At 46.5% G+C, this 21,056-nt stretch overlaps 3 protein-coding genes across 5 annotated transcripts in view; 1 reads left to right on the forward strand and 2 right to left on the reverse strand.

The window, feature by feature from the left end:
- ksr2 (kinase suppressor of ras 2) overlaps positions 1-9,209 on the reverse strand; it is a 51,561-nt gene extending 42,352 nt beyond the window's left edge. The window contains exons 1-3 of one of the 3 annotated variants that reach the window (XM_086031898.1): positions 8,572-9,209; positions 6,159-6,299; positions 3,578-3,728 (exon numbers count right to left, since the gene is read on the reverse strand). In XM_086031898.1, the coding sequence (XP_085888024.1) occupies positions 3,578-3,728; positions 6,159-6,299; positions 8,572-8,754 (475 nt within the window). In that variant the 5' untranslated portion in view covers positions 8,755-9,209. Of the gene's footprint in view, positions 1-3,577; positions 3,729-3,924; positions 4,515-6,158; positions 6,300-8,571 lie in introns of those variants that run through there. The other 2 variants (XM_086031899.1, XM_086031900.1) reach the window with 2 other exon arrangements.
- A 785-nt stretch (positions 9,210-9,994) lies between these two features.
- On the forward strand, positions 9,995-14,552 carry rfc5 (replication factor C (activator 1) 5). The gene is made up of 11 exons (XM_086031968.1): positions 9,995-10,206; positions 10,918-10,982; positions 11,054-11,190; positions 11,252-11,331; positions 12,089-12,162; positions 12,282-12,441; positions 12,815-12,896; positions 12,979-13,108; positions 13,298-13,375; positions 14,016-14,070; positions 14,152-14,552. The coding sequence occupies exons 1-11, from the start codon at positions 10,160-10,162 to the stop codon at positions 14,249-14,251; spliced, it is 1,008 nt and encodes a 335-aa protein (XP_085888094.1). The 5' UTR covers positions 9,995-10,159; the 3' UTR covers positions 14,252-14,552.
- Positions 14,553-15,016: 464 nt separating this feature from the next.
- wsb2 (WD repeat and SOCS box containing 2) lies at positions 15,017-20,761 on the reverse strand. The gene is made up of 9 exons (XM_086031956.1): positions 20,503-20,761; positions 20,243-20,414; positions 18,475-18,698; positions 17,428-17,559; positions 17,202-17,302; positions 16,904-17,100; positions 16,703-16,792; positions 16,486-16,602; positions 15,017-15,676 (listed from the first exon to the last, which is right to left on the reverse strand). Exons 1-9 carry the CDS (start codon positions 20,543-20,545, stop codon positions 15,499-15,501), a joined length of 1,254 nt encoding a protein of 417 aa, XP_085888082.1. The 5' UTR covers positions 20,546-20,761; the 3' UTR covers positions 15,017-15,498.
- Positions 20,762-21,056: the final 295 nt, after the last annotated feature.

Genomic DNA, 21,056 nt, shown 5'->3' on the forward strand with positions numbered 1-21,056 from the left:
GATCTCATTTTCAGTGGATAAAAGTGACAAAATGGCCGCCCTTGGAGATGGCTCCAAACGGCTAGATTAACTCCTGTTCCACCAAGGCAAAATTGATCACAATGCCTCGTTTCAACTGGTGGGCCTGCATCGAACATATTCTGGGACAAAATAGGTTTGGGTTGACTTCCCCTTCAAATCCTACTTTTTCAATATATATACACAATCTATATTGTCCTCGCCGTGCGCAGGGCTTCCTCATGTTGTGTCCAGTGGGCGTATGTCCACCCGATGATTACTGAGGAGGACATTGACCTTTAGGCCTTTTTTTTTGGGGGGGGGGGATATTCCACACGCGAGCCAAACCCAAATGACTTTGACCCGCCGTGGTCACTCATTCGTTTCACGACCTTCTGCTGCCATGGTTTTAACGAGCGGCCGGCCTCTGTCGGCTGCTTCGCGTGCTGCCCAAAGAGACGTGTGCAAGCGTGGGCGTCACACTCCAAAACATGTTTGTCATGATCAACTGCAATCGCTGCCAAAAGAAGCATCGGGCAATGGATTGCGCAAAGGCTGGGAATTTCCTTTTTTCATTTGGGATCCATGTGTTGCTCGCCGCCAACAAATATTTTCATTGTTTGGTGGAAGAGATTCTCACCCGGTCCTGGCTGAGGAATTCTGGCTTGTAAACCGCTGTACCGACCAACGGACGCCAGAGGATGGCGCCGTTGCATTCCTTTGGGATTTGAGATCAGCACAGCTTGTGAATAGAAGATAAAGATTTGGGGGGGGGAATCTCAGCGTGTCCCACCCATTGTGAGGGAAAGAAAAGCCAATAAGTTGGAAGTCGGACAAGTTTAGGCACCTGATATATGAATAGGTAGGGTATAAACACCAGAGGTGGGCATTGCGACGGACCGGTCCGTCCGTCAAGGGCGGCCACTTGTTCGGGCATTTGACGAAAAATGTAGCATCCGTTATTCGTCATCCGTCTGCAGCATGGGTACCCTCCGTCGTCCGTCACTGTAACTTTTTTTCTATAGGCCGGTCCGCCTCTAATTTTAAACGTCCGTCCGCCGGTGGTCCGGCTAAACTTTCATTATTATTCATCCACGGATTCAAATGTGATTGATTATATTCATTCTAATGACTCACATATTTACCATTGACGTCCATCAAAGATCATGATTTGATGAACAGTCTAATCATGCATCTCGCTCTTGTGGATTTTTTTTTTTTTCTTCAGCACATTAACTGCATCTTGAGGACAGAAGAATAAAGCACAAAGACTTTGGGACGTGAACACGTTGTCACTTCCAAGCCAACTGAGTCACTTGACGACCTAATTTGATTAATTATCTGACTTAATTAGATTCGACTTAAGCGTGCAAAGGAGGCAAAAACAACAGAAGGCAATCAGCAGAGATGAATGAGGGTGTGTTGCTGATTGTCTGTTTGTTGTAAAGCCCCCCCACCAAAAAAAAAAAAAAAAGGAAAAGCTGGCAATGTGTCCATAATGACGATGGCTTGCATGCTTATAGTTATTCTATTGGTGAAGGCGCTTTGTAGAAAGACGCCAAATGCTGTCTCTGTGCCGGCTAAACAGAAGCACGCGATTGTAGCGATGCACTACTGCCCCCCTCTGATCATCTTCTGGCATTGCAACAGCATTGCATGCAACGTGGTCTTTGTCGCCCCCCGGTGTTTCATCGGAGAACGGCAGCACTGGGCTCAGCAATGCAAGCAACCAGAAAACCTCCACAAACAAGTGATGCTGTTTTGTTCAGGTCGCTGTCAATTCAAATCTAAAAGTTACATAAATGCATCTACAATGGACACTTCAGGTGGATTTTTTTGACATATATTGGAAAAAATGTTGTGGAGCAGAGAAAGGCAGAGGCGGCTAATAGAAAGCAGGTGTGCCTGCTAATTGTTGCCAATTGGAAGGCTGATGGCGTGGCGACAACAACATCATCATCCTCATCCTCATCCTCATCATCATCATCATCATCACGTTGAGCCCCTCCCTCCCCCCAAAATCTTTTCACGTTTTGTGCTGCTTTGACTGCGTCAAGCTTTCAATTGACATCAGTTGTTTGCATCGCCATAAAAGAACCTTTTTATATTTGATATTTCAGCTTTAGAAAACAGGTGAGCCGTGATTGGTCGTTACCTGAGCCCTGAGCAACTGCGATGACAGTTTCAGTCGACAGCAAGTGACAAAATGGCTGGCCGACCCCCCCCCCTCTGCTATTTATTTTGAAATCTTCACTTCATTTCAAAGAAATGAAAAAAATGCAACTAAAGATTAAAGGGCATTGTGCAAAAATAATTGTTTGCCAATAAAGCCAACTTATCACGTTGCTATGCTGCATACATTTATGGCCTAAATCAAAAGATAAACTCATCGGTTCATACAATACAATACAATACAATACAATACAATTTTATTTATATAGCGCATTTCACAACAGCTACAGCACTCAACAAAAATAGCCATAATGCAACAAATGAAATCAATAAATTAACACAAAACCTTATACACAATAGACAGCGGAAAACAGCCGAAAATGTGTCAGTCTCAGGTCAGACCAAAAGCTAACGAATAGAAATGTGTCTTCAACCGGGTTTTAAACATGGCCAGGGAGGGGGCTTGCCTAACATCCAATGGAAGCTTATTCCAGGGGGAAGGACCAGCAACAGAGAAGGCGCAATCCCCTCTGAGGCTCCTCTTAGTCCTCGGCACCTCGAATGCTATGTTACGATGTTAAATGCCTGTATTTATACGTGAGTACATTGCAGATTTTTATAGAAATCTTCTTGCATGTTGTGCAGAGGTTCCTAATATTGTGGCCAGCAGACGAATGGCCAAAAAAGACATTTTCACTGCGCAAACGGAACGTTAGTGTGCCAGAACTACACATTATTTGTCTTATTATAGCCCAACACAGCAAATATGAACATTTGATGCAATTAAATAAATCACACTGCGTATTGGTTTTCAGTTTCTTCTTGAAAAATGTAAGCGTGGAGCCGCTCTAATGTCAGATAGTGCCTGAATGCATCACAAGCTGCCTCTTTTTGGTTATAAAAAAAAGCACTTTTGCTTTATTTTTCAAGCCGTTTTTATGTTCTAAACGTGAAGAAAATTATTGGGGTTTTTTGTGTTGTTTTGTTTTGTTTTTGCACGGATCTATTCTGTATTTTACTTCTAGGTTAAAAATCTACTTCCGGGTTGGAGTTCCTCAAAACGTTCATATTTGGTGCTATTATGTAGATTAATTTAATTTATTTAGGGGGTGACACAAATCCACAGAAGAAAGGAAAGCAAAGGGCAAAAAAAAAAAAAAAAAAAAAAAGACGTCTTCTTCGCCTCCTGCTCGTTTGCCAGGTGTCAAGCACCTACTTTAGTGCGCATTTAGCGCCACCCACTGGAGTAGCGGGAAACATACCTTCCAGCAGCAAAACGTGATTTTTCCGAAACATTCATGCCCAAACGGGGTTTATTGTTATCTCGTGTGACTTTTAATATGACCGCTGGCTGGTTCCCCGCTTTGTTTGCACGCTCGATGCTACGTGCGAGGAGGTCGGAGCTTACCGAGCTGATGCGCCCTCCTGAGGCTGGCCAGCGAGGCGTTGAGGCGGGCACATTCCTCCCCGTTGGCGCCGAACTTTAGCAGGAGTTCGCACACTTGCTGCTCGCTCATGTCCAGGAGGTTCTCCAGCGTCACCCCGGCGGGGCTCATGTCCTGCCGGACACAACATCCACACGGTCACATTCGGCTTTCCCACGTGCTGCAATCTTTCAAAAGGGCTGAGTTGAACACTGCTAGCTTGCTAACATCCGGAGCATTATTTGGAGGGGAAAGACATGGACAATTGATTTGATTTCGTGCAACCACTTGACAAAATAAAATGCGATGAGTAAATGATGCACAACGTTACCTTTTTCGATGCAAAGCGGCGACTTAAACAGCAAATTTGATGAAGCCTGCTCGGTTCAAACATGCTCGATAGGCATACGACAAAATCTCTTTGACACACATTTTTTTCCTAAGCTTTATAAATGCAGATTTCTTTATCTGCCGTTTTGACCGTCTCTTTTCCAGTTTGTCCGGTCGGGATTGGGAGTGTGATTGCAAGCGGGTCTGAGCGAGCTCACTGGATGCTTGTGGTGTCTTCAAGACGCTTCGGCGATTGCGGCCGAGCACCTGCCCATCCTCTGTTCTAACTCTAAATGATCTTGGAGCAACTTCCTGTCATACAGTCGCTTTTGTAGTCCAACCATTGGCATCCTCAGTCCTGACTGGGTCGCTCTTAGCCAGTGGAGAGTGCTTTGGCCGATACATCGTACAATGTCTTTTGTGATGTTTTTCATGTTTCTCGCGTGTCTTTTGCGCAGTTGCATTTGAGCATCTTGGAAGCTTTGTGCGTAGCTTTTTTCTGTTCCTCAATAGTTCTGCAGGTGAGTAACTGAGAAGTGTGTGGATTAGAGTTGCTTTAGGATGTGGGCACCATTTTCTGCTTGTCCATTCCACTGGCATAATGTGGACTTGGGGTGACGTGACAAAAGTGCTACTGCTCAGTCAGTCGTTACGCCGGGACACGCTGCCGGAACGAACGTCAAAATAAAAGCCTACTTAGGCATCGATGTTGGCCTTTTCACCACGTTGGCGGTGACGCGGCACGGCATGAACTATTGCTGCTGCGCTGCCTAGGTCAACATCTTAACAAGGTGGTGGGAAAATGGTGGTGTTGTATTAACACCTGTGTACAATACTCCCCCCTGATTTGGAACCTTTTTTTTTTTTTTTTTTTTTTTACGCGTAGGATTTTCCGATACTTTTGATATTTTGCTGCTGTATGCAGCCTTGATGAATACCAGTGCCCCACGGAAGCGTTTGTGGTGCAGAGAGAAGATTTTCAATCCTTTCAATAGACCGCCCTGCAGCAAAAGACGTTTTGCTGCCCAATTATACGTTTCCGTTCATAGGGGGAGGAGAGATTGAGAAGCCCGCCCTCGAGCGGATACCCCGTTGGCCACCTCCTTTGAACGCCACTGCATGTGGCCCCCACCAGGCAGTCAGATGATAAGAATTGATTCCATTCGTTTTCATCCATCTCAGGAGGCTGGCATTTTCACATTGTAGCGCCATCTTGTGTCAACTGGAATTAACATCACCCACCTGGGTCTTTTATTTGTGGGCCTCAACTGACCAATTGACATCATATCTGTCAGAAGCATCGGGAAATGTAGAAGACAGATTATCAGATGGATTGAAAAGGTTATCCCACTCACCTAGACATTTTGTCAACTTTAAAGTGTACTTGCTGCTTTGAGACACGTCAAAGTTGTGATTAAAACTAGGAGGCGTCTTCTACGCCATCAGTAGTGGTTTCGGCGTGCTTGAGGACAAAGTTGAAGACTTTCAAAGTGACCCCTGCATCCTTGCATTTGTCTGGATGTGGACTGGGAGGGGGGAAAATGTGTGGATGGCGGCCCCAAGTGGACAAAAATAAAACCTGCCCCCCACATACACAAAGTGACTTGTCGATAACACAGTATAAACGTTTGCATGAAATAAAAAAAAAAATCACAAATACAGTATAATACGAATAGTTGGCCCATGCCTGTCCGATTTTTCCTCTAATCGAAACTAAACCAACTGAAACTTTTACGTTTACGAAACAAACTCAAACGAACTATATTTAGAGTGTAGATGTCCTTATTGTCATCCATCAATAATATCATACATGACTTTCGGGGTTCGTTTTGAACTGATTATTAATTCATAAGATCGGCATTGCCGTACATCCATACAGAAGAAGGAAGGCCAAAAACCCGTTTGAGAATTGTATCTTATATACATACTTGGCGACCTTTTTTAAAATCTTGTGCTCCACAAACACTCCGTATATGAAAAAAAACCCGATGAAAACGACCAAAATCCAAACATTTTTGAAAAAAACTCGAACAAACTTGCTCGAAAGACCGAATTCAAACTAACCAAATTCCAAAAAACAGTCAAAACTGAAATAAAATCAGTCTAATGAAAAATGCAAAACGATTGTAGTCCCCTTTACGGGGGAGGCGATAATGTGACTGTAGCGCCTTGGACCACTTGGCCATGCTGACTTTTTGGTATTTTGCCACACCATTTGCGTCTTGCCTCTCCCACCTGCGTGACCTCCTTCCTCAGGTTGACGATGCGGAACCAGTGGCCCAGGCGAGGGAAGTCGTCCAGCTCGGCGCCGCGCTCCTCCGAGGCCACTTTGCGCTTGCACGACAGCTGGCGGCTGAAGTACTTCACCAGCTTGCCCTGCGTGCGAAGCAGCACGGCCGCAATCAAACATCATTGAAAAGAAACTCAGTGGACAACAAGAGGCGAGCCCCTGCTCCAAAAAAAGAGAACGCCGGATGACTCCTTGTTTGTCAATTCTAGCCCCATCTCAAACTTTCCCTTCTTCTCAGAGACTGCGGGGAAAGTGTTTTTTCATCAACTCAGCAAAGTCTTGGACTCACAGGGACTTTTGGATCAGTTCCAATCAGGACTCCGACCTCATCGCAGTACAGAAAGGCTTTTTCTCAAAGTACTGAATGACATAAGATTGAACACCTTCAGATTGGTGTCGGTGCTCGTCTTACTGGATTTTGGCCGCAAGCTTTCTTGTGCCGAATCGGTCGACGGAAGCGCGTCTGAAATGATAGACGGGCCGACCCGTAGGCGATCGCGAATGGTCCAAAATGGCGGACGGCGGAAGGGTACCCCGGCTGTCGATCGGCAGAAGTCGATAAACGGACGGCACATTTTTCGTAAAATAATCATAAAAATCTGCCAATGATAAATCAACCTTTTTTGCCGTTGGTTCCCTTTTGTGCTTTTGTCATCTTTTCTTATAGTTGCAAAAATGTGCAAAGTGAGCTTAACTAACTTTGAGTTGCATTTTTATGGATGAAAAGTGCTATATAAATAAAATGTGATTGATTGATAGTTCTTCACTAGCTCTGAGCATGCACAAGCTGGTAGCGCCGCGTTGCAAGATGACCCGTAGCAAGTCTGCAATGCGACCGAGGTCTTCTCTGCCTGCTTTTATGGCTTCCGCGCGACACGAGAGGCCATCCCGGCCGGCCCTCAAGTGACTTTATGGCGGCGCTGGGCCGCGCTTAATGGCGTTTGCTCCTACGCGGCGGGGCGCCGACGCTCACAAGTGCTCACCGCTCAAGTCGGTCTGAGAGGATTGGCTGGTTTTTTGTTTTGGGGTTTTTTCCCTCCCAAACGTCCGCTGGCGAGTTTATGGACTGGAATGACCGTTGCCAAACAGAAACAACAAAAACGGAAAGAAACACTGCACAACAACAGGCCGGATTACCATACAAAGTTTTGCCAGAGTACTGTATACTTGAGTGTAAAAAAAAAAAAAAAAAAAAAAGTACTAACTTTTGTACTAATGTAGACTTCATTTCAGATTCTAAACTTTGTACTTTTACCGACTTAGGAGCTGAGTCAGTACTTCTACCTGAACAAGAGTACTACATTCTTTTATACTATTACTCTATAGTGAAGTACATATCAGATTCTGTAGTTTTGGTTGGTTTGGCTAATACAGTGGTTGAACCAGTACTTTTACTTTGACCAGAGTATTCACAAAAACACATTTCCACTTTTGTACACTGGAGAGTCTGTACTTTTTTTTTTTAAACTTTTACTTAAGTAGCAACATGAGTTGACAATAAAAAATCATCAATTTTGACTTTTTTTCTGAAGTACATTTCACCAGCTGTACTCTTCTTTTTTGTTTGCTTTGGATCAAGTATAGGATATAAATCTGTAGTTCTACTTTTACCAGAACACTGTTCATCATTTTGAACTTTTTAGAGTTTGTTGTGTGTGTGTGCGCGTGTATATGTATACAGTATACATATATACACACACACACACACACACACACACACACACATACTATATATATATATATATATATATATATATACTGTATATTAATATTACTTCAGTACTTGTACTTTTAGTATATAATTGACAGTAAGTGCAGTAGTACGTTCCGAGTGAGTACTTGATTACTTTTTCTTAGTACATAAGTTGAATCAGTACTTTTCTTTGACCAGATTAGCCCACTACATGCTTGACAGCAAAAATCCATACTTACTTTGCTCAATTACATTTCCGATGACTTTGTTTTGTGCAGCAGCCAAATCGGCACTAATACTTATACTTGAGTTGTCTTTTGTTTTTTTTGGACACAAGCATGCGTAAGCCACCTTGTACCTTACTTCCAGAGTGTGAATACTTTTCCCACCTCTGGCATATATGTTCCTGTGGTCCCCTTGCATAACGAGCAAGAGGGGGAGGGGGTGGGGGGTTGTTCTTATCGGGGGGGGGGCTCTTCCTTTCTTCCTCATGTCCACCTGCAGAATACAACTGCAGCCCCCCCCCCTCTTTTTTTTTCGTTTTGCTTTTTTGTCTCAATTTACGGCTCTGCACTGAGTTACGCAATGAGAGCAGGAAGCCACTTGCATGCACGCGCCTGCTAGTGCGCGCACTCACTCACTCACTCACTCACTCACTCGCTCACCTCGAGCGTGCGCATCTCCTTCTGCGTCAAGTCGTTGGATGTGGCACATTTGGTCCTCAAGCCCTCCAGGCTGGAGATGCTGATGTCGATCATGTTCTGCACCAGCTCGCACTGCTGCAACGCTTTGTGCGCGCTCGCGCGCGCCGCACGAGGACCGATCTCGTCGTCGCTCATCGTTCCCATGCACGCACACGCACACGCACACGCCTCTGCGCTCCTTTGGCTGCGTGTGTCCTCACGCGCGAGGAAAAAAGGTCCGAAGAGGTGGCAGGAGGCGACGCGGCGACGTTATTCGCGGCTCCATCACTGAGGAAGATGATGATGATGATGCAGCCTCATCACGGTGGTGATGGAAGGGGGGGTAGGGGGGAGGGCGGGGGAGGAGGAGGAGGATCTCGCAGTGATGCGAGGATGGCGGCCGGTCGGCCGACCAGCAGGACGACGACGACGATGGACGCGAAGGCTCCAAAAAGGAAAAACCGCATGGGGGGTGGGGTGGAGTGGGGTGGGGTGGGGTGGGGTGTCGGCCGGTGCTGGGGGTGCCCCTCAATGCGGTTCAAGGCGATGAGGAAGGTGGTGGTGGTGGTGGTGGTGGTGGTGGTGCAGGGTAGTCCCCCGTCATGTTAGCCGTCAATCAAAGCCGCGCAAATCTCGCGAGATCACAACCGAAACTCCGAACCTGGCGGAGGGGGTCGGGCGGGTGCTTTGTTTGAAAAGTCCACTCGGCTACTTTTACGCAACCAGCATTGACACATTTGCTGACCAGTCCAAACAGTTGCAACTTTAAACTCTTCAGCTCATTGCTGTTCTAAAATGTTTTTGAAATATCGAAATAAAAGCCCAAAGGTAGTGTTTGTTAGTATTTACCCTCTAATTTCTACTTTTGTGTGCATGTGTGGTGTGACTGAGTCGACATTTTAAAATAAAAGCCTGAAATTAGGATTTTTTTGTTTGTGTCTATAGTACCTTTAATTTCCACATTTCCCACCCCTCTCACAGTTACGAGGTTTGGGTTCGAGTCAAGCTGAAGTGGGTTCCTCCCACACTCTAAAAACACCGTTCCAAATCAGGGGTGGGCTATAAGTATGGTATAATCGTTGGTTTATCTATTCATTGGAAATATGTAATAATAATAATAATAATGATAATAATAATATAAGAATCTACATTTACATAATTTAACATTTATGTATTTGTTTTATTGAAGCTTTACTGAATAAATAGTATATTGCCCATTCAGTAATTAAATACTGCAGGCAAACAAATAACCTCTACGTATTTGAAATTGACGCATTTATTTTCATTGATTCAACTCATGTGAGAGAGCGAAAAAAACATGCCATAAAAACATGTATTTACAACACCCAATGTCGTAACTATTCAGCACATTTCAAGCATCCACCCCCCCCCCCATCGCGCGTCGTTTCTCCCGCCCACAATACCCGAAGACGCCTTCCCATTGGCCGTACGTCTTGACGCATTTTCCGGTTTGTTTCGCTCGCTCGCGCGGCAAACACGACGACCAACTCAAGAGAGCAAGTTGGTGTGGCGTCCAAGTTGGCGTTTCTTTCTACTCGGCAAATCAGTGATGGCGTCCACCGCGAAAACGCCGCCGCAGTCCAGAAACTTACCCTGGTGAGCGAGACGCGGCGTAGGCGAGCCACGTTAGCGAAGGTCGTTCGCGAGGCCCGCTTGCTGCTTCTGGCTAGCTTCTTTGGGCTTCTTGCTTGCATGCTTGCATGCATGCATGCATGCATGCTTGCTTGCTTGCTTGCTTGCTTTCTTGCATGCTTGCATGCTTGCATGTTCTCGAGTGCGCTTCCGTTTCATGCTTCCCGGCAAGTTGAGCTTACAGCTTGTATCCCGTGCGCGGTACCAGGGTTACTTGAAACACAACATTTTCCAATGGCCTTCGGTGTTACGGTTCAACTGGCTTCCAGATTAGCTGGCTCCCGCTTTTCCCAAAAAGTCATCATTGAAATAAAAAAGAGCGACGTAGACGCATGACGTAGAGCAGGAACGTCAGACTCATTTTTCTCACGGGCCACATTGGACTTATTGTTTCCCTCAGAAGGCGTTATGAACCCATAGAAATGTATGATCGCCTTACATCATCACATATACACAACAAATTGAGGGATAACTACTTTTTGAAATCAATGACCAGTAAAATGTGTTTGTTCAGCTAGTTTTGGGTAACAAAAGTCTTGCAGTATCTCAGTTTTGCTAAAAGTGAAGACAATTTGGAAAAAAAAAAACCCCAAAGCAATATCAAACGTGGGCGCAATTCAAAGTGGACTGCTTGTGCTGTGTGTGTGTGTGTGTGTGTGTGTGTGCGTGTTCCAGGGTGGAAAAGTACCGGCCGCAGAAACTAGACGAGCTGATTTCTCACAAAGACATCCTCACCACCAGTAAGCGGCCAGCGACGTGAAAAGTGCCGCGTCGACGCGGGTCAAATAACACACGGGCACGTTTTCCGCAGTCCAGAAGTTCATCGGCGAGGACCGGCTGCCGCACTTGCTGTTCTACGGGCCGCCGGGGACGGGCAAGACGTCCGCCATCTTAGCCTGCGCCAAGCAGCTGTACCAGGGCAAGGAGTTCAACTCCATGGTTCTGGAGGTACGTCCCGCGGGCCCGTTGGCCACTTGGTCGCCCTTTCTGACCCGAGCCGCCGTTGCAGCTCAACGCGTCGGACGACCGAGGCATCGACGTGGTGCGAGGGCCCGTCCTTAGCTTCGCCAGCACCAGAACCATCTTCAAGTAAGTCAGCCGCCGTTTGGCCACCACGTGACGCGTCCGACTTGATCCGCCCCTTTTAGGGCTTAGGGACGTCGCATGAGGAACGATTCCCACTACGGCCGCTCATTTAATTTCCACTCAGCTGTTATTTGACGACGGTCATCCCCCTGCGTCACACGCGGCTTCTGGCTTTGCCATTGCAACTATTTTGCCGATTTTTTTGGGGCCCTCCCTCCCCTCTCTTTTTGGGCATCATTTCCCGCTTGGCCACTATTCTGCTGTCAATTTGAAAGAAGAGCGAAAGTATTTGAAGCTCAGTCTAGTTTTTGCCGACGACGATTGAACACGCAGTCCTCTTGAATCCTGCATTTTTGGCCGACAGAAAGTGACATCTGTGGGCCTGATGATTGGTGTATGTTGTGGGAAAACAAGTTTGCAAAACAGGATTTCCGTGAGTACGCATAACGAGATCGATACGCCGACGTCATCTGTTGGCTTGTTTTTTTCGTGACTTCTGCTTGAGGACGTTGCTCGTGCGCGACACGCATTAAGAGGACTCCAACTCCCAGACACTTGTTTGACCTTCTCTTCTTCTGACCGCGCAGTCAAATCGAAACGGATACATCGTGTACTAAATGAATAGTCAGAGATGCGATAGAGTGACTGTGGCTGTTGGGAATCAATTTTCAGTCCCGACTTGCAATCGCTCCAAAGAGATCCGATCCGATCCGATGGATCTTGTCAGCGGCTTGTCGAATTGTCAAATGCGCTTGCTCAGGAGAGGCTTCAAGTTGGTGATACTGGACGAGGCCGACGCCATGACGCAGGACGCCCAGAACGCTTTGCGGCGAGGTGAGCCAGAGAGCCTCGGCCTCGGCGGCCGTAACGTGTCGCCGTGGCGGCCGTAACGTGTCGCCGTGGCGGCCGTAACGTGTCGCCGTGGCGTCCGTAACGTGTCGCCGCTGCCGCAGTGATGGAGAAGTACACGGAGAACACTCGCTTCTGCCTCATCTGCAACTACCTGTCCAAAATCATCCCGGCGCTGCAGTCTCGCTGCACCCGCTTCCGCTTCGGCCCGCTGACGCCCGATCAGATGATACCCAGGCTGCAGCACGTCATCCGGCAGGAGAGGTTGGTGGCTGCCCGCCCGAAAAAAACCCAAAACGAAACAAAAACCACATCCGCCCGCAAAAATAGTTGCCTAAAAAGACAACGCTGGTGAAGTGATTCGGGAAAGAGTGAATCCTTTTGCACCCCCCATAAAAATCACACATACGCAGCGTAGCGCAATTGCAGTTTCACAAGCTAGTTTGTCTTTTTGTTGTGGGATTTGAGTTTGGTTTTCTGCTGTCTCCTGCGGTGCTTTTCCCCCCCGACGCAGACACAAGCAGGTCGGAGGCGTTCCCAATCATTTCATTTGACCCGGCGCGCACCCGTACCGGTATGGAATAGCGATAGGGATGTACCGGTTTGTTGAGGCGTTGTTTTGTTTTTGTATGTCCAGCATCCACGTCACTCCAGACGGACTGAAGGCAGTGGTCACCTTGTCGTCGGGCGACATGCGAAGATCCCTCAACATCCTTCAGGTAGGTCCCCTCCCCTCCCCTCCCCTCCCCTCCCCTCCGTCCGCGAGTGTTTTGACTGGCGCCCGCCTGCCTGCGTTGGCAGAGCGCCAGCATGGCATACGGCCGCGTGAGCGAGGACGCGGTGTACGCGTGCACGGGACAGCCGCTGCGCTCGGACATCGCCAACATCCTGGACTGGTCGCTCAATAAAGACTTCAGCGCAGCTTACAAGCGTAAGTCAAGGCGGGGCAAATGCATCGCATGTTGACTGCTGTGTCTTTTGGTCAGACGTGACGAAGGATTTTAAACGATTGGAGCTCTTTGAGCGGCCAATCCCAAAGTGGTTGAATGAAAGAAAGAAAGAAAGAAAGAAAGAAAGAACATTTTTAGTGTCTTAACGTTGACCTTCACGCGCCCACCAGAGATCCTGGAGCTGAAGACGTTGAAAGGTTTGGCGCTGCAGGACATCCTCACTCAAGTGCACCTGCTCATCCACAGAGGTACGGCAACTTAGTGGCCCCGGACTCCGCTTCCGCCGAAAAAAAGTCCCGTTTGTTGACGGTCGACGAGGGCCAACGGCCTCGAATGTGCTTTCAACGCCCACAAATTTGTTTCCTGAAATCCAACTTTTACAAAGAATGACTTTTCTCAGTCTTTTTCCAGTTGAAAGCGCAACTACATTCAGTAAAAAAAAAGAAAACTCTTGTTTAGACTTGTTTATTGGTTTGGGAATGCCCAAGATGCGCTTTTCCAAGCTTTTCTGGGTGGTCCAAAACGCCTCGTATGGGATGGCTGCTCCCCTCTCTGTGGAAAACAGCTTCCCTCTGATTTGCTGGTCGACCATATCTCGCCGTCCCTCGTTGTCAAGCGCGATCCAGCGAGCGTTTGGCGAAGAAACGGATTGAAAGATAACCGGGGCGAAAATAAAGAGAAGCTCCCATTCACTTGCGAGGAGCCCGCGCGGCACGTATATCGCTAGCGTACATTTTGGCAACGCGGACTGAAAGCTTGGCTAGCTAGAAATGATGACTCTCAGAAATGTCTCCGCCGTAATGTGAGTGCTGTCCTTTCCCCCCACCTTTCTGCGTGCATGTTTATCAATCATTGGAAATGACCGTGTGTGTTTCATGACTTGAAAAGTGGACTTCCCGTCCTCGGTGCGGATGAATCTGCTCATCAAGCTAGCCGACGTGGAGTAAGTCACGCTAGCGAGTTGGAGGTGGCGTGAAGCGAGCGGCGTCCCGTGCTGACCCGCCGCCGGCTTCTCTGCTTTCAGGCACCGGCTGGCATCGGGCACCAACGAGAAGATCCAGCTGAGCTCCATGGTGGCGGCGTTCCAGGTGGCGCGCGACCTGGTGGTCAGCGAGGCCCACTGAGGGTCAGCGAGGCCCACTGAGGGACGGTCGGTCGCAAGTCCCGACAGCCCCGTTGTCGTTTGTTCGCGTACAGCAATAAGCAGGAACGAGAAGTTATTCACGTGGTGATTTGATATTCATTTGTATATTTTCTTTTTACAACTTGAGCACATTTGTCACCAAGTTTGCACCAAGTATTCCAAATTGATTACATTTTAAAATAAAATTGTTCAGCCAAATTTTCCTTATTGTCAAAGAAAATATAAAACTTCTTTCCTCAACTTTTCATGTGTAATGCATTAAAAATCTCAGTTCTTGCTGATTTTATAGGTTTTTTTTTTCCCACCGCAATTACATCTCCAACTTTTCACATGAATTTTTTTTTTTACTCAAATTTGCCCTTTTTTGGGGCGAGGAGCTAATTAGCTTTTCCAAAATACTGAATAAAACAGTTTGAAATTTGATGTCAGATTTTACAGTAAATTTTTAGAAGTTCAAATTAAGTTTTAAAACAATTTCACATTCCTTCATAAAATTTGGGGCCAAAATTTCACTTTGTGAAAAAATGACAAATTTGCCAACAACTTTTCATGTATATAAATTCTCATTTGCAATGTGTTGACAATTTTATCAAGCCTAACTTTTACCTTATACATTTTCTTGCGAAGCAAAACTTTTTTCAAACCGTTACAACCTTTTTCCAACAACAAAATATAAACACTCTGTGTGCTTCAGGTAAACTCCACCCAAATCAAGAAATAAAAGAAAAGCAAAAATCACAGCAAATCAAAGGTATTCATGTTTTATTAGGCGAGCATGTCAACAAAGAAAAAAACAATTTAAAAAAATGACGTTTCCTTAAAAACACAGTCATTTTAAAATGAAGACTAACACAATAACCCCCCCAACCCCACCCAGAATACACAGCTTGATCTTTTTGAAAGGAAGGCTTTTGTCATTTACCTCTACAAATTATGTCCAAAACATGACTTTAAAAAAATGGACAACACAACAAACCTCATCATCTCTTCGTGCTTCCACAGCCATACCTAAACACAAATTTGAATAAAAATGATTCATGTTTTATTAACACACGCTTACACAGCAGTGGCGCATAACAACCAAATGCACAATCAAATAAATTAGCAGCAGTATCAAATGGTGCTAGTGCAATATTATGAAGACAAATCTTCAAAGTCCTCAAGAGGAGAAATGCCACTTGCGTGCGTGCGTGCGTGCGCTTGGCTGGGCCGTGCCGGGCCGGGCAATCAAGTAGCGTGCGGGGCGATGTCGCGGTAGGTGAGGTACTCCAGGATGCGCTTGGGCAGGGGGAGCGGTTCCACCTGGTGCGTGGACACCGAGTGGCGCAGGGCGGTGCGGCATAGGTGGCGCAGGGCCGGAACGGCCCGCGGAGCGCGCCAGAACCTCACGTGCCCGTCGCGGGTTCTGCGGTCAGTTCAAGAACACCCTCAACCAGAGCGTTGTCTTTTTTTCTTCTTCTTCTTCTTGAATAGAATCATTTGATACTCAAGTATATTTTAGATGAACTTTGCCATAATTCTCATGCCAAGGAACATATTTCGAATTGATTGCATGTAATGCTCAAAATTGGATATTCAAATAATTTCCAAACATTTTATTTTCTAAAATACCAGCTACTTTTCAGACTGTCAAATCAAACAAACCAACCTTTTGTTTTTAAGCAAATTGTTTTTGTCTTTAGGATCATTTTTTAAAATAGATTTCACAATGTATTTTAATCTGTTTGAAATTAGACGCATTTTTTATAAATGTGATTCTTATATTTTCAAACAAATTAGCGACAACAAGAACATTATCAAATACATTGAAATTTTTGAAAATTTGTATTTTCATTTAGTTTTATTGTATTTTTCCATACATTAGTCTTTGTTAGTGCAGATTTTTTTGGAAGTGTCCAAAATTGTGCCTTTAAATATATAATTCAATTTTTTTAGAACAATCATGTCGAATATCATCATAAAATGTTAACATCTGTGAAAAAAAACAAAAAACTGAATGCATAACACAAAAATTCCGTTCAAAAGACAATTTAATTTGGCTTTTTTTTTTTTAAACAATATTTTAGTTCCAATTGCATGTTGGTTTTCCATAATTTAACATTTTCCAAACTCGCATCGATGAGTATTTTAATCTCTTAATTCTTTAAAAGGTTACCATTTGCCAAATGTTGTCACGTGGCGTTGTTTTGCTTGTGAAGCATGCGCCATATTTACCCGGTGGCGATGACTCCCCCTTGTGGATGGTACTTGCAGCACAGGCCGTTGGAGTCGCGGTCGGCTTCGGTCCGCATGCTCAGGCCCGGCTTTCCGGGTTCCCAGATGCCGAGAGCTCTGCGAAGCCGACGCGTAGCCGTCAAGCGGGCGTTACCGCGACAACCACGCTCGGTGCGCCGGCACAGCCCGCCGAAGTCTCCGTGACGATCGGGCTCACCTGTCGTCCGTCACGATAGCCAGGTGCACGCCGCTGGGAGAGAACTGAATGGACGAGATCTGGTTTTGCCCGTAGTCCTCAAAGTAATCCCTGTGTGGGGAGATATGCGTCAGCACGCCAGCGTGACACGAGCAGCCCGTTTAGCCGACAACATTTTGCCGCCGGCGTCCTTTCGCGACAAAAGCCCATCCGGCTCCTCACACCAGCGTGGCCAGCTTCTGCGCCGTGTACGGGTCCCACAGGTCGATCCACCAGCTGGCCCCGCTGAAGGCGGCGGTGGCGAGCAGCGCGCCGTCGGGCGAAAAGTCGCACGCCGACAGCAGGTAGAGCGTCTTGTGGGCGCCGCCCGTCAGGTTGCGCATGAACGTGTACGAGCGGAGGCTCCACAGGCACACCATCTGGGAAGGACAAGACGGACGCGCCAGTCCGCCGGCGTGGGCAGGAAGGCCGAGAGGCCGGCGGGCCCGGAGCGCTAAGCCGACGGGCGGCAGACGCTCACCCTGTCAAAGCGCCCCACGGTGGCCATCATGCTGCAGTCGGACGACACGCAGCAGCTGCTGATCCAGTCTTTGTGGCCACACAGCACCTGAACCGTCTTGCCTGACCACACGAGGGGACGATTAAACGGCAGCCCTCCGCCGACGTGACCGAGCGCATTTGCCTGATTCCCGAAGGCCCGCTCAAATGACTCCGCGGGAGTTGGCCTCGCCTTTCCACATACGCACCTTTGAGCGCCAGGTCCCACACGCGCAGCGTCTTGTCGCGGGACGACGACACCAGCGTCAGGGTGCCGTTGGGGGGGAAGAGCAGGTTGCGCACCACGCCCTCGTGGCCGTGGAGCTCCAACACGGCCACGCCTCAACCCACACAAAAACAAACTCAAGTTGGCCAATGCGCTTACCTGGCGCCGAGTGCGCAAATACAATCACTTTTGTCGGCCATCGGCACTTTAGTTCACTACTTGTTTTTGGGCCGCGTCTTTCAGTTCAGCCCGAGAGACGAAGGCCACGCTCGCCCGCCGACTCTGACGTCAGACAGTTTGGGGCATTTTACACACAAACTGTACTTCCACTTTTTCATGACTCCCCCCCCCCCAAAAAAAAATCTCTACTGGTACTTTAAGGACAGTATGAGTACTTTTGTTTACTTGCACTTGAGTCTTTAATCTATACTCGTACTCAAGTACAAAGCGCAGCACTTTTATTTACCTGTATTTGGAAAGGTGAACCAGTACTTAGACTTTCACCTGTACTTTATCAGTGCTTGTAGTGTGTGAGTACTCTCATTTACTTATAATTAGGGAGAATAGGTTTTACTTTTCCTAGTCTCTTTTTTTTTCAATCTGAATTTGTACTTAAGTACAAAGTCTAAGTAGTTTCTTTCTTGTACTCAAGTAAAGGTGTTGTATCACTATTCCTTCTTTGCGTAGTCTCTTTTTTTGGTTAGTTTTTACCTGTACAGCGGACCCTCGCATATTTGCGGTTTGGCACATGCAGATGCATCTCTTCGCAGGTTTTTGACAAGCCCAATTTTTACATGGAAACACTTATTGGCGGTTTATCGCCGCTTCTTCAGCCCCAAAAACGTCTCCAACGGGCATCGGTGATATGTGGATTTGCGTTATTTGCGGGCCGACCCTCTCCGTCTCTATGCCGCGCAAACGGCGATGGTCCGCTATACTTAAACTTAAGTATAGCATGTGATGACTTGTTCCACCTGTGGCAACGCGATGATGTCACCACCGACGCGCCAGACAGGAAACGAGAGCTCACCGGTGAGAACGTTCCAGATTTTGATGGCGCCGTTTTCCAAGCCGGTGGCCAGAAGTAAAGCGTTGCCGTCATAGTTGTTATTGTTGTTGTTCCCTTTCAATAGCGATTTGTTGGCGCCGGCCACGGACGACTTGGGGGGCCGGGGCCCGAAGGCCAGACCCCAAACGGGATGGCCGCAACTGAAGCTCTTGTCTCCTCGGTCCACTTCGCTGTCTTGAGCTTCTCTGCGGGGGAGGCGGACCAAAACAACAACAAAACAAACAAGTCAACTATTCACCAGCCGGTCAAAGATTGTTCCAAAAGGAAGTCACACTATGTTTGCATTCAAGCATGTGGACATCAGCTTTTATTTTGGAGGGCAAGGGTCATTTTATTACGACGTCAAAGTCCCTTGCCATATGGGTGAATTGCATTGTTTTCACAGGATTTCTGATTTAAAAGTCATTTTGAAACGATATGCAAGTTTTTTTTCCTAAATTAAAACTAGTCCGATTTTTTTCCCCATGATATTTCAATAAGCATCTCTGACTCATTTTGTAACTTTCTAATCGCCATCTTAAGACAATATATATATATATATATATATATATATATATATATATATATATATATATATATATATATATATATATATATATATATATATATATATATATATATATATATATATATTTTTTTTTTTTTTTTAATTGAAATCAGTGGTGTCCAAATCCAGTGCTCGAGACCCCCTATCCAGACTTCAAATGTCAAATGATCAGGATCGTTATCAGGTTTGTGCAAAGCTTGCTGATGAGCTGATCATTTGAATCAGCTGTCTTGGAGGAGGGAGACGTCTAAAACGGGACAGGACTGGTCTTGTGCAACATGTGTATTTACACATGTTACTGCGTATATCTACATAGGTTTGATTCTAAATGTTTGCCGTCAATGTTATACATTAATGGCCACATTATGCCGCCGCCCCTGTGTGACCTATATCTTTGCTACTGTAACAATGAAAATTTCCCCACTGTGGGATCAATAAAGGCATTCTTATCTTATCTTATCTTATCTTATCTCTGATTTAAACGAATGCTCCTAGTGTTGACATTTCCTAGGGTTTCACGAATGCCTCCTCGTGAGGTTCAAGGAGCATATTTGGGCAACCACATGATTTAACATTACTCACTATGTGTCATTGTTTTTCTATTAGGTCACTACGTAGAGTATATTCCAATTATTGATCATGTTTTGATGCAACAAGTCTCGACTTTGCATTCTCAAAAACATTGTCAGTGACAGTCATTTGTTGTTGTTATTCTAACCAAGTATTATTTTACCTAATTAACATTTTAAGACAATGTATTGAGGGTACTTGACATCTTTTTCATTTTTAAATGTTATCAACGTCAGAGATTCTGACAAAAAACTTGTGCGAGACTCAACAAGTTCGCCAACCACTCGCACCATTTACCTTTTTTTTAATTTTTATTAACGAAGTAATACTGTTTACCGTAATCACCATACGAGACAACTTTTTCCATTATTAATTTGTGTTCAAATTTCCGAGGTTTTTCCGAACGCTTCGTGTGACGTTCAGGGGCCTTATTTTGGTGTGGCAAGATAATGTGGATAAGGTTGTTTTTGTCTTAGTTTGCAACATTTTTTTTTTCCACAGTTTCGATCTTCTGACAGTGTAATCGTCATTTGAGCCCCAAAGTAACACTAACATAACAGTAACAGTAAAAAAAAAAACAAAAAAAAAACCGTTGGTGTTAGGAGCACGTACTGTGAGTCGAGGGGCCAGGCGACCACCCACACGATGCCGTGGCCCATGGACCAGGCGAACCAGGTTCCGTCGGGGGAGAAGTCGACGCTCCACGTCTCGCAGCCGGGCCGGCCCTCCAGCGACGGCGGCCGCCGGGTCTTGAGCTCCAGGATGAGCGCCGGGTCGGGCGAGGCTGCGGAAGAACAAAACAACCGCGTCAGTCGCCCAGGCAGGGCGGCCACTCGGCTTGCCTCTTCGCCTCGGAAGACGCGTTCACGTACACTTCAGCCGAAGCTCGGCCGCGTTGTCTTCGGTGGAGCACATCGCCGTCGCGGTCGCGGTCGCGGTCGCGGTCGTCTTCACATGGTTTCCGCTTCCGAACCTCTCGGCGTCCGTGGAGACGAACTATAGTTGGGCCTCGGACGTGGCGCTTGCCTTTCGGCTGTCAAACGCGAGAAGGAGTACGCCGTCTTTTAAGTGTGACTGGGGATGACGATATGTGTTCGAGCGTTGTCACTGGTCACGTTGACGGCGTTCCTTACGTAATGGTGCTAAGCCGCGCCCCCTCTCGCTGCGCTTTAACCACAAGGGGTGGGGCGCACGGGAAAAACACCGCCCCTCTCATGCCCCAAACCTGCATTTTGGTCTCGCTATTGGAGTTGATTTGAATGAATTGTAGCAATACCTGAATTTTCTGGTCTTCAAAGGTTTTACACCAAGTGTCACCGTAAAAAAAAAGACTCAGCTCCAAGTACAAATCAAGTCAAATGTCTTAGTCTACCCCTTAAAGCGGAAGGCAAGCCAAACATATACTGTATATATTTTTAAGAGTATG

This window comes from Filicampus tigris, chromosome 5 (genome assembly GCF_054856515.1).
Source record: "Filicampus tigris isolate MCC_2025a chromosome 5, RoL_Ftig_1.0, whole genome shotgun sequence".
NCBI classification, from domain to species: Eukaryota; Metazoa; Chordata; class Actinopteri; order Syngnathiformes; family Syngnathidae; genus Filicampus; species Filicampus tigris.

Coding starts and splice junctions, on each gene's coding strand:
- rfc5 (XM_086031968.1), top strand. CDS start 10,160: ATGGCGTCCACCGCGAAAACGCCGCCGCAGTCCAGAAACTTACCCTG. Junction 10,207..10,917: donor CAGTCCAGAAACTTACCCTG/GTGAGCGAGACG, acceptor TGCGTGTTCCAG/GGTGGAAAAGTACCGGCCGC. Junction 12,163..12,281: donor CCAGAACGCTTTGCGGCGAG/GTGAGCCAGAGA, acceptor CCGCTGCCGCAG/TGATGGAGAAGTACACGGAG.
- wsb2 (XM_086031956.1), bottom strand. CDS start 20,545: ATGTGCTCCACCGAAGACAACGCGGCCGAGCTTCGGCTGAAGT. Junction 17,560..18,474: donor AATCTGGAACGTTCTCACCG/GTGAGCTCTCGT, acceptor GTGTGGGTTGAG/GCGTGGCCGTGTTGGAGCTC. Junction 16,603..16,702: donor GCTATCGTGACGGACGACAG/GTGAGCCCGATC, acceptor TCGGCTTCGCAG/AGCTCTCGGCATCTGGGAAC.